At 33.2% G+C, this 18,689-nt stretch overlaps 1 protein-coding gene across 1 annotated transcript; it reads left to right on the top strand.

The window, feature by feature from the left end:
• The first annotated feature begins 10,593 nt into the window (after positions 1–10,593).
• On the top strand, positions 10,594–13,253 carry LOC135201226 (uncharacterized). The gene is made up of 2 exons (XM_064230103.1): positions 10,594–12,168; positions 12,876–13,253. Exons 1-2 carry the CDS (start codon positions 10,594–10,596, stop codon positions 13,251–13,253), a joined length of 1,953 nt encoding a protein of 650 aa, XP_064086173.1.
• The last annotated feature ends 5,436 nt before the right edge of the window (positions 13,254–18,689 follow it).

Genomic DNA, 18,689 nt, shown 5'->3' with positions numbered 1-18,689 from the left:
AATTAACAGGCCAAGATCTCCCACTCGATATCAAAATTCTTGGACAAAATAGGGAAGTACGTCCATTTATACCAAAACCACTTCAGTACACTCAATGTTCAAAGTATGTGCACATACAAAAAAAAAATGCCATAATAAAGCTGTATGCGCACTATTTGCATCAGATACCCACACTATCAATTGGAAATTTAAATCTCTAAAATTTATTAACTGTGGACAATCCCGTCACGCAAAATCTAAGGAATGCTTTTTTTATCAATACAACACAGAGCTCCAGTTGTTGATGAACAGAACAGGAATGTGCTAGACTGGAGCTGAAAGTAAAATGAGTCAGTAATCTAAAAGCCACTGTTTTGTAAATTTAATAAAAAGTCTAAATATCGATCACATTAATATCAAACAAGATAATATAAAGGTACTACAAACAAATTCTCATATCAATAATGCTGAACCCTGAAACAAGTATGTTGATATATCCACCAGTAACATAGAAGATTCAGATATCCAAGGAAAAGAACTTCCAGTGGAAGAGGAGTCAATTAGTAATAATAATAATCGAACTGACAAAAAGAAAAGAATACTAGAACGAACCCCGCCTAAAGGAGCGGTGTGGTTGGTATGGTATTAGCGTGCCAACTCGGTGGTCGCGGGTTCGATTTTCGACCATTCCGTTGAGGAGTAAGAGATGTGTATTTCAGGTGATAGAAGCTCACTCTCGACGTGGTTCGGAAGTCTCGTAAAGCCGTTGGTGCCGTTGCTGAATAACCACTGGTTCCATGCACCATACAAAGCAAAGCAAACCTAAAGGAAAAAAAGTGAATATTGAAAATTACAATCAATCCAAATATACTCCAACTACACCAGGAGAACATTTAAAAAAAAGATTATGTACTAACCTCATCACAAGTGGAAATACATACGTAATTACCCTCAATCCCAATCAACAGCCAACATCTGGACAGTAAAGAATCAATTAATCACTACAATTCCCATCTAATAATACTAATGGGAATCATATCATTAAACCAAACCAAAATGTAACTGTCACTCCCCAACCATCCGCAAGACCTAAATATTCTATTAACAACAACAAAACGAATAACCCGTCAAACCAACAGTCCTTATCACTACAGAAAAGGACCACTAGAATTACAAAACCAGAAATTTCTAAAGCTAGATCAAATACTTCTGAACTAATAATTAACATTACCAAACATGCTTCGTCTTGTGGTTATAATGAGTGCTTTGTAAGTACATATAACCAACTAACTACCAAGACAGAGGACACTACGAAATTGTATAGACAATTTTATTAAATTAAAGAAATGCCCTTTAACTAACCAGCATGAAAACGAATTATGATCTGAATCCTTAAAATACAAAATGGAAATGATAAAATCAAAAATAGATTTATTAATATTTAATTATTAAAAACAAACAACTGCTAAATCTAATAACTAACATACAACTGCAACGATTAAAAAACCGCAAATAAATTCAAATGCATATAAACTACGAGGCAAAGTAAAATCGGAGATCAATTTACAGAATAACACCAATTCATCCCAATAATGGAATATAAAATTATTCCATGGAATATAAATGGCCTCTAAACCCGACTACGTCTGGGTGAATTACAAAGATTCATACGAGCCACAACCCAATGTGCATATGTCTACAACATATAGGAAGTAACCCTACAAATATCCAACACTATAGATTTGCCTGTTATTCACCAACTGACGGTGGAAAATTAGGCACAGCTATATACGTTCATAATAGCATAACATATGAACCTTTCAACATACCATCTATGCCAACTATTAACCTGTATATGACTGACAAAAGTAAAATCCCTATTTGTAATCTATATAACCAACCAAATTTCAATGCAAATTTTAGTGATTTTTCTGAACTTATTAGCAAAAGTATGCACGGACCCCTACTTATAGTAGATTTTAATGCACATAATCCATTATGGGATACTAATAACCCCACTGACATATCCGGAACCAACATATAAAAAACTATAATAAAACACAACCTGTGTTGTCTCAAAGAAAGTGAAGTTCCAGCATATTTTCAAATACACACCTAACCTTTTCCTCAATTGACATTTCATTATGTTCAAATGAAGTAGCCGAGAAATTTGATTGGAATGTCCTAGACGATACACACACAAATGATCATTTCCCAATCATTCTGAACTACTTAAGTAATATCAAAATATTGCCACCAACAAGATATAATATCCCAAAAGCTAATTGGGATCAATATTTCATATACACTCGAAACATACCACCATTCCCACATGAAGATCACAATACTACATGTGAATCCTTCTCAAACTTCATAATAAATGGTGCAGATAAAAGCATTCCAAAAACCAAATCACATTCCACAAAATCCCCTGTCCCATGGTGGAATCCAACTTTAACAACCTTAAGTGAAATAACATAAATTGGATCGCAATCTTAACAGACTCAAATCTCGACTTAAATCACTCAACAAAATGCCCTAAAATACAAACATATTGAACAAAATAGTTATAACAAACCTAACAATTAACCACATTAAACCACTGTATAACAAATATGCAGCCAAATTTAGAAAAACAGTAATAACTGAAAAAATCGCACCATGGAAAGAATATGTCTCAAACATATCTTCAAACACATCCACAAGGGATATCTGGCAATAGATAAGGAAAATCAAAGGAAAACATATAAGACCTCCAAGAAGTGCAATACATTTAAATGGAAAAATATACCATGATACTTATGAAATATCAAATATAATTGGAAAGCAGTTTGAAAACATCAGTGCTTACTCTAGCCTAGATATGCATTTTCAAAATATCAGAAAACAAAAAGAAAATATAATACTCAATTTTGAAACACTTGAAGACCTGGGATATAATTATAATTTCAACATGGATGAACTAGATAATGCCATCAATTCATGTCATCCCTCCGCACCAGGATGTGATAAAATATCATTTGAAATGATAGAAAAATTAGCTCCTATAGCTAAATCATATTGATTAAAATTTTATAATAGTATCTGGCTAAAACGTGTCTTTCATGATAAATGGAAACATGCCATAATAATTCCAATAAATAAACCAGGAAAGGATGCAAGTAATCCATCCAATTATAGACCGATACATCCCTAACAAGCTGCTTGTGCAAAATCTTTGAAAAATGGTTGATGCACGATTAACGTATGTAATAACCAAAGAATCCATTTTAACACCAACACAATCAGGTTCAATAGCTGGCAGATCAACCCTAGATCCCTTAACACATTTAGAGGATCATATAAAAAAAGGCTTTAAACAGAAAAAAAAATTAACAGTATAATTTTTTGATATTGAAAAAGCATACGACACAACATGGAAACGTAACATCATGCAAAAACTCTACTCCAAGGGACTAAGAGGCCACTTACTCATATTTATTAAGAACTTTTTAAAAAAACAGAACTTTTCAAGTGAGATTAGAAAATTCCTACTCTAACCTATAAACTGGAAGAAGGAATCCCTCAAGGTAGTGTCTTGAGTTGTACATTGTTTGCTTTAGCAATTTATGACATTAGTACTATAAATTTACCAAGTGGTGTAAAAAAACGGTTTATATGCTGATGACTTTGTTATTTACTATACTAGTAGCAACTTGAGACATGCTCAGAGTTTTCTCAATACTGCCATTTCAAATATATGTAGTTGAACAAATTCAGTTGGATTTAAATTTTCAACCGATAAAACAAAAGCAATCATCTTCTACAAACAAAAGATGGCTGTAGAACCAAACAATCAAACTTCCCCTTTATACCACTGAAATACAATTTTGTACAAAAATCAAATGTCTAGGAGCGACATTTGATCAACATTTAAATTGGAAAGAGCACATCAAATACATTAAAGCAAAGGACATATCAAAGCCCTTGCCATATCGGAAAAGTTATCACACACTAATTGGGGAGTAAAGCGACACATTTTATTAACGATATATAAGGCAACAGTCTTACCCATAATAGAGTACTGCTGTCCAATATATTCATCCGCCCACTGCATTAAAAACTCTATATGCAGTGCACCATGAAGGCGTACGATTGTGCACAAGAGGATTCCGATCGTCCCCAACAAGCTCGCTTCTGGTAGAGGCAGGTGTGTTGCCCTTGAAACATCACCGTAATTTAATAACAATACGAAGAGGTCTTTCACTACAAGCGGGATCATCTCCTGCAACTGACTGCTTTCAAAATCATAATCCAGAAACAGAAGTTAATAGTACTAGCTCTTTCCCAAAACGAGCTAAATACCCAATGAACTTACATAATATAAATCCAATTTTTCAGCCACTTATAGAATTGTCACCACGATGGATGTTAAAACGAGTAAAACTATGTACCTCCCTGTCTTACCTACTTAAAATAGAAATAACAAGTACAAGATGTACCGTTAACATGCTTTGGTAATGTTGGAGTAGGAGCATCTGCATATTCGAAAAAATATGTTAATCAAAAGAAGCCTACCTTTAATATCATCAATATTTACTGCCGAAGTCATGGCCATACAAATGGTTCTTGATATGATATCTGAGGAAAAAGCAAGTGTATCTATTATTTTCAGTGACTCACGTAGTGCTATAGATGCTATAAGACAGTATAAATCAGTAAACCAAATAGTACAAGAAATGCAAATAAAAATTCATCAACTCCTCCAGGCAGGATTATCAATAGAAATATGTTGGATTCCAGCATACGTGGGAATAAAACAAATGAACATGCAGACTGCTGCCAAATTAGCCCGCACTATCCCTCCAACAATTACTCATTCCCCAGTGTCAGACTGGATAACATCTGTCAAACAATTAACATACCAAGATTGGAAAAGAGAATGGTCCTTGGTGCCAACCACAAATAAGCTTAAAAGTATAAAAATTTAAGTGTATGCATGGAGGACATCTTCACAAAAAGAAAGATCAAAAGAGGTAATCCTAACAAGGCTTCGTATAAGACACACGAGATTCTCGCATGGACACTTGATGTCAACACCACATGCTGACCCAATAAAGTGTAATAGATGTCAAACACCCATGAAAGTGCAGCATTTGCTTGTTCAATGCCCAAATTGGACCCAACAAAGATAAATTTATCTACGGAATTCAAAAATTGAAAAGTATTCTTGCTGAAAGTAAGGATTTGTTTCAATTGACATCATAAATTAATTAAATAAAACTGATTTCTTAAATGAAGTCTATTTTATCTTCTCAGGATTAAACCCTGAGAACCAGCCCGAGAAGAATCTACTTAAGACACAGAGGTCTGGAAAAACTAAGCCCTATTAATAATAATATAGTTGCAATTGCTGAACCTGGGTCCATCCCAAGAAATGGACTTCAGATATACCAAAACTAATGAGTGGTTACTAGAAGTAACCACAAAAAAGTCCACTGCCTTTTTTACCATAAAAAAATTAATGGCATAGAGTAACAATGACAAGAGATGAGATGTTAAATTATATACGAGGTACAGTCATCTTGCCTAACATTGAGGGTGAAGATCTACCTCCAAGACACTTAAACTTGACTTTCTTTAAACTAAGGTATGATAATATCCATGACCTAGAAGTTTATTCAATTCCAAGCAGAAAGGATAAGGATAAACAAATTAAAATTTACTGGCCAAAGTCTTCCATTGAAATGAAAATTCTTGGGCACAGTAGAGAAGTACGCCCATTTTTACCAGAACTAGTTCAGCGCACTGCTCAAAATTTGGCCCCACATACAAAAAAATTCGTCATAAGACTATGTGCAGTCTGCTCATCTGAAGAGCATAGTACTACAAATTGGAATTGTAGTCCTCCGAAGCGTGTCAATTGTTGGTATAGCTCATGATGCTAGATCTAAAGAGTGCTCCAGATTCTCATTAAGCCATTCTCTGAGAAATAACTAAACAGTATATTTGTAAATTGTAATAGTCTTACATATTAATGAAAATTTTGATAATCTTCAATAAAAGTAATTCCTTTAGTTATGCCTGCATGTGTTTTATTTTTTTATTTTTCCCAGAGCCGTTTATACGACCCATCGCTTCTTGGCTTCTACCTTTATATATATATATATATATATATATAATATATATATATATATATATATATATATATATATATGTGTGTGTGTGTGTGTGTGTGTGTGTGTGTGTGTGTGTGTGTAGCCTGTTTCCCATCAAATGTATACTTTCATTTCAAGCTATACAGCTCCACTTCTATTTAGCTCCATCTTCAAGTGGGCCGGTCAGCATCAAAAGTCCTGGGCCGAAATTTAGTCCCAGTCCGTCCCTGCCTATCACGTATACAAGAAGGTAACAATCAACAAGAGACTTATAATGGACCAGTTGACCACTCTCTAACAATCCCAACCTGTGACACTGATTACAGTACTTCCTTATGTGGCACTGCTGAAAATCAGACTATTGATGTAAATCAAAATGTGTCTAATACACACCAATTTTCCACTAAACCGAAATCTTTTAACAGCAAATCAAGTATAGTTCCTTAAACCTTACCGTAGAGGATAACAACAATCGAATCACAAAATCGGAAGTTTCCAATACAGGAAAATCAGTCTTTAATAAAGGGGTCAACACTCCAGTTAGAAAGACGGAATCAACAATTACCAACAACAAGCATGTGTTAGAAATCAGAAAGGATTGATATTTGTGTCCGACTGTGGGGAATAGCCATTCGGTCGTTAGCTTCACTCGAAGCTTTCTATTTTTCTTAATAAGTTAAAAGTAAATAACTTAATGCTACTTAGTATAGTAACTATTAGCGTTAATGATAAGTAAAATGAATAATAAGATTAAACTTATGAATTAAATTACTTAAACTAGTAATTGCCTAATAGGTCTTAAGTTCGCGCGTGCGTAATATGTAGCTGTCAAAGGTAAGAAGTAAATTACCTCTGAGGTTACCACAGCCACGGCGAACAGTTACAGTAAGAGTTTCTCATTAGCAAGGCCGGCATCTACATTGTAATAGGAAATTAACCCTGAACAAAACTGAACGTTCTAACTCCAAGACAACGACAATTTTGGAACACGTCAACGTCAACATTTGTGATAAGTGCTTTACATTATTATGTATCTTTGGCCATGTCTAAGGAAAAGGTAATGTACGGCAATGTCACAAAGTTTTATTAGTGGATCTATTCTTTAATGTAAGTTTGTTTTGGTTGTTAAATAATTGTTTTGTTTATTAAATATAAGTAAGATTGAAATTAAAATAAATTCCAATATAATTCCAAAATTGTCGTGTATTCCATATAATATTTCGGAGGTAAATATGTTTATCGTTCGGTGAAGTAAGTGATTTTTTAGAAACGGCTAACTGGCTAACTGTCGCTCGGTATTTCGAATGGTAACCAATATGGAACTCAAGTGCGACGTAATTAGTAACTTATATTATGTATTATAATCTATTTCATGTTCATATATAATGTACTAGGTAACCCGTAAACATCGATAACTTTAGGTGGGGTGTTATCTTTTAAATATTTGCAGGCTATTGATACTAAATCTATATAATGTACTAGGTAACCCGTAAACATCGATAACTTTAGGTGGGGTGTTATCTTTTAAATATTTGCAGGCTATTGATACTAAATCTATTAAGTATAATTAGTTAATCATGTCTGATAAAGAGGAAGAGTTTGTTAACCCTATGAATATTATATCATCCTTGAGGAGGATGCGGGGAATACACAAACGGAAGGTAACTATTTACTTAAAGAAGCTAACGGAGCTTCATGGTGATAATAGATTAACTTCTTCCTTTTGTAAGACTCAAATAACTGAAATCGAAAAAGAGATCGAGCAGGTTTAAAACAATTTGTTATTGATGAAAAAATTAATAATGTTTTGGAGACACATGAAATAATGAACAGTGATGAACAATATTATAATGAGGAGTTAGATAGTCAGGCAGAATATAGCATTCAGGTTAGTATAGAGCTCGACCAATATGAACAATTCATAAGTGAGTTAAGTGGGGCTTCTAGCAACTTATCTGCCGATAAAGTTTTAGAAATGATGTCTAGAATGAATTTGTCTGATGGGAAACCCCCTCCTTTAGAATGTGGAAACTTTAGTGGAGAGGAGAAAGATAGATTTGCTTTCAATTCTTTCCTTAATCAATTTAATAATGTCATTGGGTCCAGAAAAAATCTGTCCGATTCTGCCAAACAAATATATTTACATGGGTACCTTAGGGGCTATGCCTTGAAGGTAGTTAAGCATTTTACTATTTCTGACCGTAACTACCACTTGGCAATTGAAATGTTAAAAGAAGAATTCCTTGGCGTAGATTATATTGTTGACGAGACTTTTAAGAACATTTTGAGTGCTGCACCAAGTTCTGAAAATGATCAAGAATTCTCGTCGGTGAAAGTTTACCTCAACGAAATCAAATCTTATCTGCATGAATTGAAAGCACATAATATTGATTTATTGGAAGTGGGGTCCTCTGGGCATAAATTTGTGAGTCATATAGTATTTAATAAACTCCCCATACCAGTAAAGAGAGAGTTGGTTCACAAATTAAATACCAATTATCCTAATATATCTGACATTCTTTCTAATTATAATGAAATTATCAAAACTTTATCTAAAACTGTTTCCAATAGAAAAAAGACCCTCACTAAACACTCTAGTAAACTAGTCCTAGCAGTTTTCATTTAAAACCTAAAGAAAATAAGGTAGGTGTAGGTAAGATGTCAAATTTAAATTTGCAAATAAAGTACTAAGTTAATTAGTAAATTGTGTGCAGCTGAAGGCCATACTTTGGGAAAATGTGTTAACTTTAATAATTATAATGATAGATTGGCCAGACTGAAGGAACTTTCACTATGCACTAGATGCGCTGGTTCAGGGCACGAAGACAATGAATGTTACGGGAAACAAAATAAGTTAAGGTTTGAATGTCTGTTGTGTAGAAAGAGGGAACATAACTCCATTGTGCCCTTCTTTGAATAAAGTCGAACTAACTACTAAAACTAACGTAAGCTTATGTTTTGCTCAAAGAAGTTTTGATGCGTCTCACATTTTACCCACTATGACTTTGTATTTAGAAGAAATGGCAAAAAGGCTAGGAAAGTCAGATGTTTGTTTGACACTGGCAGTCAGCGGTCATATATTTCCGAATCTGCAGCTAAAGATCTTGTCAGGATGTAGAGGCGTTGTATGCTTTGGAATGTGATGTAAGCACATATATAGGGCAAGAAACTAAGGGCTTCAAGCAAATGTCCACTGGAATAAATATAAACAATAATTTAATATTCATACCTTTATTAGTTGACAAATCGCTCAATAGATAAACTTTTTTTGAAGTGCCTGGCATGAATCAAATAAATAAATTTAAAGAAAATAACTATTGCTTTATTTATTGGATGACTTTTTGTGACCACAGAAACCATGAAAGTATGAAGGTTGACATGTTGTTAGGAATAGATATCATTCAGTTTTTACCTTCGGTAACTTGGACTAAAATGTTGGGTGGAGCTTGTTTAGTCGTAAATAATAGAGTAGCTCCTGTAGGTAATGTGTTCAACTTTTTGGATGAGGCAGAGAGTAGAGCTGTTATGGACTCCATAGTTAATAAGAAAACACTGAATGTTAAAACAAAAAGCGTGGTAAATTTAGTAATGGATCCTCTAAAATCTTATTTCAATCCATTAGAGCATATATTAGAAGACAGTGAGGTAGACAATGGACTCGAACACCTTTTTAGTCTTGAATCCTTGGGAATAAAAAAGTGTGAAAAAGAATTGGTCTCCTTTGATAAAGAACAAATTGACAGATTTAGAGAGGGGATCTCTTTTGATAATGGATTTTATCATGTAGAATTGCCCTGGTATACTGATAAAATTGACAGCGTCCCATCTAATAATTTTGTTTCACTTAAGGTATTAGACAGAACAGTAGAGTATCTTGGTAAAACAAAAAAAAGGGTCTCATTGACAAATACCAGGAAGTTTTTGATAAACAACTCGAGGATGGTATAATCGAGGAAATTAAAGTAAGTCCTTCTGACTATCATAAGTATATATGGATTCCCCATAGACCAGTTATAAAATTAGAAGAGCAAGTTACCACAAAAATCAGGCCAGTATTTAACTGTTCTTTAAAAACTTACAGGGAATTGCCTTCACTTAATGAAGCAGCTTATCCTGGGATAGATTAATGGGCTCAATACTGAAATGCTCTTTTACTTTAGAACTAATAAATATGTAATGTTGAGTGACGTCAAACAAGCTTTTTTGATGATTAAATTAAAAAATGAAGTGGATAAAAATAGATTTTGTTTCTTTTGGAAACTGGGAAATAAATTAGTATCTTATCGCTACAAAACAATAGTTTTTGGTTACACTTCTTCACCTTTTATATTAAATTTTGTTATGAAACATCACGCAGAGAGTTATCCTGATGATAAGTGTAAAGAAATATTAACTAATAACTTTTATGTAGACAATCTTCTTGTAACTGGTAACAACATTGATGAAATGAAATTTGTATAAGCAAGCTAATGATAGGATGGAACAAGGGGGCTTTATTTTAAGGTCTTGGAACTCCAATTGTGTAGAGTTGAGAGAAGAAATGTCGTCTGATAATAGACTTGTTGAACATTCTTGCGAAGAGGATAAAATATTGGGTTATAGATTCAACGTAAATAATGATTCTTTTAGTCTTGCGCCTTGTAAAATAGACCCAGAAGCAGACACAAAAAGAAAAGTATTGTCACAAACTTCTAAAATATTTGATCCTTTGAATATAGTCCTTCCTGTAACAATAAGAGGCAAAATTTTAATGAGAAAAATATGGAAATTAGATGTTGGTTGGGATCAAAATTTACCTAAAGAACATTGTGGGGAAATGAAAATTATTAGTAGAGATTTTGAAATGTTATCTGAACTTAAATTTCCTAGAGAGTCCCTTAATGAACTAGACTCGTATGGTCTTCACATTTTTTGTGATAGCTCTGTGGAGGCCTATGGGTTTGTGGCCTATGCGGTTAATCAAAATGATAAAAGTTCTTATTTGTTCTCCAAATCTAAATTGGCTCCACTGAATAAGAGAAATGAGCATAGTGTCCCCACTTTGGAACTAATGGGAGTAATTCTAGCTTTTAAATGTTTACCTTTACTAGAAGCCTACAATAATATAAATTTTCAATTCATTAATATTTGTGTTGATGCTCAAGTGGTTTTAAATTGGCTATTGACCAGAGAAACTAAAATAAAATCTAAATTTGTTAGAAATAGAGTACTTGAGGCAGATGGTCTTAAAGTTGAAATATCTAAGCTATTTAAACTACCTGTCTTATATCACTATGTAAATACAGAAGAAAATCCTGCTGACATGATCACCAGAGGTTTATCCTATACTAAATATTTAAGTAAATCAACTTATTGGCTAGAAGGTCCAGAATGGTTGAGTAATGATTTTGACAAGTGGCCTCTTTACCCTTTATTGAGTATATCGCCTTACTATAAGCATCAAATAAGTACAGTATGCGCTATGCAAATAAATAAAGTAAATGCTGGTATTCTCAATATAAATAAAATGTCAAATTATGAACAATTGTTAAGAATTACCAGTTACTTGTTCAAATTTTGTAGTAGATTAAAGGGTGGTGATCCTAAAAAGAAAGCCTTAGAGTATTGGGTGAAAATTGCACAGAAAGAATACTTTACAGTAGAATTAGATTTTTTACAAAGCAGTGCCAATATTACTAATAATATACCTCCTCTAGTGTCCAATTTAAATTTATTTTTAGATTCAAAGGGTATAATTAGGTCTAGGGGAAGAATATCTAAGTGTTTGTACTTTGACTTTGATGTTCATAACCCAGTATTACTTCCTAAAGAGCATAGGTTCCCCTCATTGTTAATAAAGCATTGTCATTTGAAGGTACAGCATTTAGGAATAGGCACTACATTAAACTACCTTAGGAAACAGGGATTTTGGATTCCCAAGGGTAGGTCAGCAGTAAAGACTGAGCTGAGTAGTTGTAATATATGTAGGAAATATAATGCCTTAGCTTACAGATACCCGAAGTTTACAGATATGCCTAAACACCACATGAATTTAGTCAAGCCTTTTCAGCATGTAGGTATCTATTTCACCGGACACCTTTGGGTTAGGGATGAGTTGAGTGGTAAGACCACAAAAATGTTCATATTAGTTTTCACTTGTCTTAACGTGTGCGCTGTGCACTTTGAATTGTTACCAGACATGTCCACTAAAAATTTTGTTCTAGCTTTCCAAAGATTTAGTAATATATGTACACAATACCACAATACCTGTACAGTGACAACGCTAAGTCTTTTCTCAAGGGTGGAAGTATCCTTGAAAGGTCTTTGGAGTCGCAGGAATTTCAATCTGAATTAAGGAAATGTAATATCAAAATCATTAAAATTCCTTTATATTCAGCATGGGTTGGTTCTGCTTGGGAGAGATTGATTAGTGTGTTAAAGAATTGTCTTTATAAAGTAATAGGAAGATCTAAATTAACTTACTTTGAATTATTAACTACCCTTTCTAATATTCAATTAGCGATAAATTCCAGGCCTTTAACATATAGATCAAGCTCAGAAAATTTAGTTTATAACTCCAAATTCCTTTATCAAATTGCATGGTAATTCATCCCTCATTTTGAGAAAAGATGATGGTGATGTTTGGTTGGACGATTCTAGTCAACCTTCTTTAGAGAGAACTGTAGAAATACAGGAAGAAATTATTGAAAATTTTAAGAAATTATGGTATGAAAATTATCTCTTAAGCCTGAGAGAACATAGCAGAAATTTGTACCAAAGTGGGAAAATAGAATTAAAGTTGGTGACATTGTCCTAATTAAAGCTATTAATAAGCCCAGACCATTTTGGATGATGGGTAAGGTATTAGAATTAATATTAGGATTTGACAATAAAATTAGGTCAGTGAAACTAAAGCAAGCTAATGGGGCTATAGAATATCATTCTATTTGTAATCTTTATCCTATGGAACTGTCAGTGACACATGCTATAAGAGAAAGGCAAACCAGAGATAATTCAATGGAAATTGAGGTAGAAACAGGCAGTATAAATAAACCTGAATCTATTCACGTTGAACAAGGCGAAAGGTCTGTAAGACCCAAGAGAAAGGCTACCGAAAGATTTGAAAGAATGCTAAGGGAAAATTTAGATAATTTGTAAATACTGCTTTTCAGTATATTATTTACTGTAATTACTAATAATAAAGTTTTTATTTTGACTAAAATGCTACACACTCGAAACTTTTTCAGTGTGAGGATATACTTTAGTAAATGCTTTATTCTTTAATTTTAAACAAGGATTAAGGGCATTGCAAATAATTACTTTTTAGGTAATAAATAAATAAAACTAAATACGTAAACAAAAAGTAAAATTAGGAGATAGCCTATAGTAAACTAAGCTAAGTTAAAATTGGTGTAAAAATTTAAATAAAATGCTACACTTAAAATAAAGTGAAGACTTAAGTTAAAATGCTACACTTTTAGTAACTTGAGGATGATACTAAAGTAACTTAGCCATACTTTTATTTAGCGTTGTTGGAAATAATTGTTTAACGCAGTAGCCAGATTTAAGGTGGCCTTAATAAATAATGTTTGGTTAATGAAGATATTCATTGCAATTCTATAATCGCAATCCTTTGCGGGGAGTCTGTTAGAAATCAGAAAGGATTGATGTGTGTCAGACTGTGGGGAATAGCCATTCGGTCGTTAGCTTCACTCGAAGCTTTCTATTTTTCTTAATAAGTTAAAAGTAAATAACTTAATGCTACTTAGTATAGTAACTATTAGCGTTAATGATAAGTAAAATGAATAATAAAATTAAACTTATGAATTAAATTACTTAAACTAGTAATTGCCTAATAGGTCTTAAGTTCGCGCGTGCGTAATATGTACCTGTCAAAGGTAAGAAGTAAATTACCTCGGAGGTTACCACAGCCACGGCGAACAGTTACAGTAAGAGTTTCTCATTAGCAAGGCCGGCATCTACATTGTAATAGGAAATTAACCCTGAACAAAACTGAACGTTCTAACTCCAAGACAACGACAATTTTGGAACACGTCAACGTCAACATTTGTGATAAGTGCTTTACATTATTATGTATCTTTGGCCATGTCTAAGGAAAAAGGTAATGTACGGCAATGTCACAAAGTTTTATTAGTGGATCTATTCTTTAATGTAAGTTGTTTTGGTTGTTAAATAATTGTTTTGTTTATTAAATATAAGTAAGATTGAAATTAAAATAAATTCCAATACATGCTCAGTCTTGTGGTTGTAATGAGTGCTTTATAAGTGCTTGCAACCAAATTACCAACCAAAACAGAAGACTCAATCCGGATTGCATAAATAATTTTGTTCGATTGCGAAAATGTCCCTTAGCCCACCATCATGAGGATGGACAATGTTCTGAATCTTTGCAATACCAGAATGAAATCATTAAATACAAAATATACACATTAATAATCAGTTATGAAAAACAGTCAACTGTTCAGTTTAATTCTCAACAAATAATTACTACAATTAAGAAACCTCCAAGCACCTGCAGAATTTAAAACCCATACCAACCAATAATGAATCATTAAATCATCCAATGAAACGTAAACGGTCTTTTGACACGTTTGCGATTGGGTGAACTACAAAGAGTCCTACGGGACTACAACCCCATGTGCATCTGCCTACATTTAGGGCCCAACCCTGCACAAATCTGTCACTACAATCTTGCTTGTTATCCGCCAACAGATGGTGGAAAACTTGGCACTGCTATATGTGTTCACAACACTGTTCTGTCAGTTAACAGTCGTCAAAGTATAGTGCATGTCCGATAAAAGTATGATCACTGTATGTGATTGTACAATCAACCAAATTTCCATTCAAACTTCAGTGATCTATCTGAATTAATTGTTTACCTGATCCCCTACTTATAGAAGGAGATTTTAATGCTCTTAGCCTCATTTGGGATACCAGCCACTCTGACACATCAGGGGTCACCATAGAGAGGTTTGTTGTGGAGCATGACTTTTGTTGTCTAAATGAAAGTGATGTTCCAACATACTTCTCTAATACTCACTCAACTTTTTTTCTTCTCAGTTGACACCTCATTATGTTCAGTTGATATATAGCAGAGAGATTCGAGTGGAATGTTCTGTTGGGCTCGTACAACAATGACCATTTCCCCATTGTCCTAAATTATTTAAATAATGCCACAATATCACCACCCGTAAGATTCAATGTTCAAAATGCTGATTGGGATTATTACAATCTATACACTCGTAAAGATCACAAAACCACATGTGAATTTTTCACAGACTTATAATAAATGATGCTGACAAAAGCATTCCTAAAACTTAAGCCACACCCCGAGAAATCTGTTCCTTGGTGGTCTCCAACCTTAACGACCTTAATAAAGTTCAAACACATATTAAATCGTTATCTTAGCGGCAGAGTTAAAACCAGCTTGAAATCCCTCAGCAAGATGCATTACAGTGTAAATATTCTACACAAGATGGTGACAATAAATATAACAATCAATTACATCAAACCATTGTATAATAAATACACAGCTAAATTTCGCAAAGCTGTAATAGCGGGGAAAATTTTATCATGGAGGAATTATGTGTCTAGCTTATCTTCGAATACATCTTTGAAAGATATTAAGCAAAAGATAAAGAAAATTAATGGTAAATATGTAAGACCTCCTAGAAGTGCAATATACCAAAATGGGAAAACATATTATGGTCCATATACAATATCAAATATAATAGGAAAACATCTTGAGAACATAAGTGCTTACTCTAGTCTGGACGCACATTTTCAAGCCGTAAGAAAACAAAGAACTAACCAATGTTGTCGACTCGTGTCATACTCCGGCCCCAGGTCATGAGAGGATTTCATTTGAGATGATACAAAAACTGGCCCCTATAGCCAAATCATATTTACTGAAATTTTATAACGGCATTTGGCTGAAGCGTGCTTTCCCTGACCAATATCTCTCACAAGCTGTTTATGTAAAATTTTAGAAAAGATGGTCAATGCAAGACTAACATGTTATCATCAAGGAATCCATTGAACTCCAACGCAATCATGTTCAATAGCTGGTCGGTGAACCCTAGATCCCCTAACATATCTGGAGGACCATATCAGGAAGGGCTATGAACAGAAGAAAATTGACAGTAGCTATCTTTTTTTACATAGAGAGAGAAAGCATATGACACAACGTGGAGATTTGACTATCATGCAAAAACTTCACTCAGTAGGGTTGCTGGGTCACCTGCCAATTTTCGTTAAAAACTTTATTACGGGCAGAAATTTCCAGACACGAGTTAAAGAATCCTATTCAGAATACTTTAATTTAGAAGAAGGAATTCCTCAGGGCAGTTTCCTGAGTTGTACTTTGTTTGCCTTGGGAATTAATGACATCACCGCAAATGGAGTTAAAAATAGCTTATACGTTGATGACTTTGCCATATACTACACGCACGAGTAGCTCCTTGAGACATGACCAAAGCGTCATCAATACTGCCATCACAAATATTAGTCGATGGGCAAATTCAGTTAGATTTAGTTTTTCAGCCAATAAAACAAAAACCACTGTTTTCTATAAAGACAAAAGGTGGCTAAAAGATCAAGAAATCAAACTCCATCTATATAACACTGAAATTGAGTTCTGTGCAAATGTTAAGTACTTAAGAATAATGTTTGATTAACATTTAAACTGGAAAGCACACACCAAGTTTATTAAAGCCAATGGCATAAAAGCCCTTGCCCTATTAAATTCTATTTGGGAGCAGGACGTGATACCATGCTAACGTTATATAAGACATCAGTTTTATCTATAATAGACTCTACTGCTGTCCTATATATTCTTCAGCATCTGCAGCAACATTAAAAACTCTTGATGCATTGCATCACGAAGGAATACGATTATGTACTGGTGCATTAGATCATCCCCAAATAATTCCCTTTTAGCAGAGGCAGTCATACTACCTTTAAGACATCCCCGCAACTTGATAACACTACGTAGAGGCCTTTCCCCACACGCAGGATCATCTCCTGCAGCTACCTGTTTCCTAAATTGTAATCCTAGGATTGAACACCATGGTACTAGCTCCTTCCCAAAAAGAGCCAAATACTTGATGCACTCATAATACCAAATTTCCCTTCAACAATAGAAGACCCATCACTTTGGACTCTGAAACGAATAAAAATATGCACCACTTCGGATAATAGATAATATTCACACAAATGTGTGTGCCTATATGTGTCTGACATATCATTATCCATATTGTAACACTTTCCAAAAGGACGTAGAGAGCATCCCAGAAGATGAAGAATCTTAAGCAATGTCTTTAGCAGAAGAGGAATATCCAGAATTCCTACCAATTATACTTAAGATGAAAACTAAAGCATATCCTTTTAACAAAAGACCGGTGTCAACGATCTTCAACGACTCTTGTTTTTAAATTTTACCTCTGTACATGTAACTAATTGTTCATTTGGACTGAAGATGGACCCAGGGAAGCGTTCGAAAGCTTTTTGTAAAGTCTTAAAAATAAAAAATTATAAACGGACTCTTAAAACTGTGTTATTGTGGACCCTTAAAACAAAGACTACTTGTTTGAAACATCGGTCATTAATGATCTCACCAGTTGCTCTCCTGGCGAAGAGCACTGAAAGGCAAAATTGATGTCGATGTAATATAAGATATCTGTGGTTTGCTCAATTGAGCCGCTTCAAGTGAGAGTGTTGAAAGAATTTTCTCTAAGTTTGGCTTAGTACTCTCTAAACTCACAAACAAAATGGGTATAGAGAAGACTGGGAAGTTGGTTTTTTAACAAAGTTTTGAACAAAAACTACAATTATGATGAGGTATACTAGATTTTCTCTGTTCTATAGTATTTAAGTTTTCATTTTGTATCAAGTTATCATTCACCAAATGGTATTTATTTTTATAATTGTTTATTTGATATGTCAGCAATTGGTATTTAGTTTTGTGAATTTTTCGTTTATTTGATATCAGTCAGTAAATGGTATTTATTTTTGTAATTATTTGTTTATTTGATATCAATCACCAAATGGTATTTATTTTAATTTTTTTGTTTGATTCATATTCTATTTTGGTTTATATATATATATAATATATATACATATACACATACATAAATATATATATATATATATAATGTGTGTGTGTATAATATATATATATATATATTCTATATATATATATATATATATATATATATCATATAATAATATACACATACATAAAATATATATATATATACACACATAAATTTAATATATATATATATATATATATATATATATTATATATATATAGATATATATATATATATATATATATATATATATATATCTATATAATATATATATATATATATATAATATATATATGGCAACAATACCTCTTTTGCATTAAATAATCAAATTATTTACCAATTTCTTTTAACCTAAATATCTGAAGTTTACCACTAGTATTAATATGTTCAGTTACTTCTTATGTCATGTGTGGTTTTGTAACACAAATATGTTTTGAGATATGACTTTGAATGTACTAATAGGTTAAACATTATGTTAAGT

The sequence above is a fragment of the Macrobrachium nipponense genome, chromosome 28 (genome assembly GCF_015104395.2).
Source record: "Macrobrachium nipponense isolate FS-2020 chromosome 28, ASM1510439v2, whole genome shotgun sequence".
In the NCBI taxonomy this organism is placed as follows: Eukaryota; Metazoa; Arthropoda; class Malacostraca; order Decapoda; family Palaemonidae; genus Macrobrachium; species Macrobrachium nipponense.
This window is presented reverse-complemented; position numbering and strand designations above follow the sequence as displayed.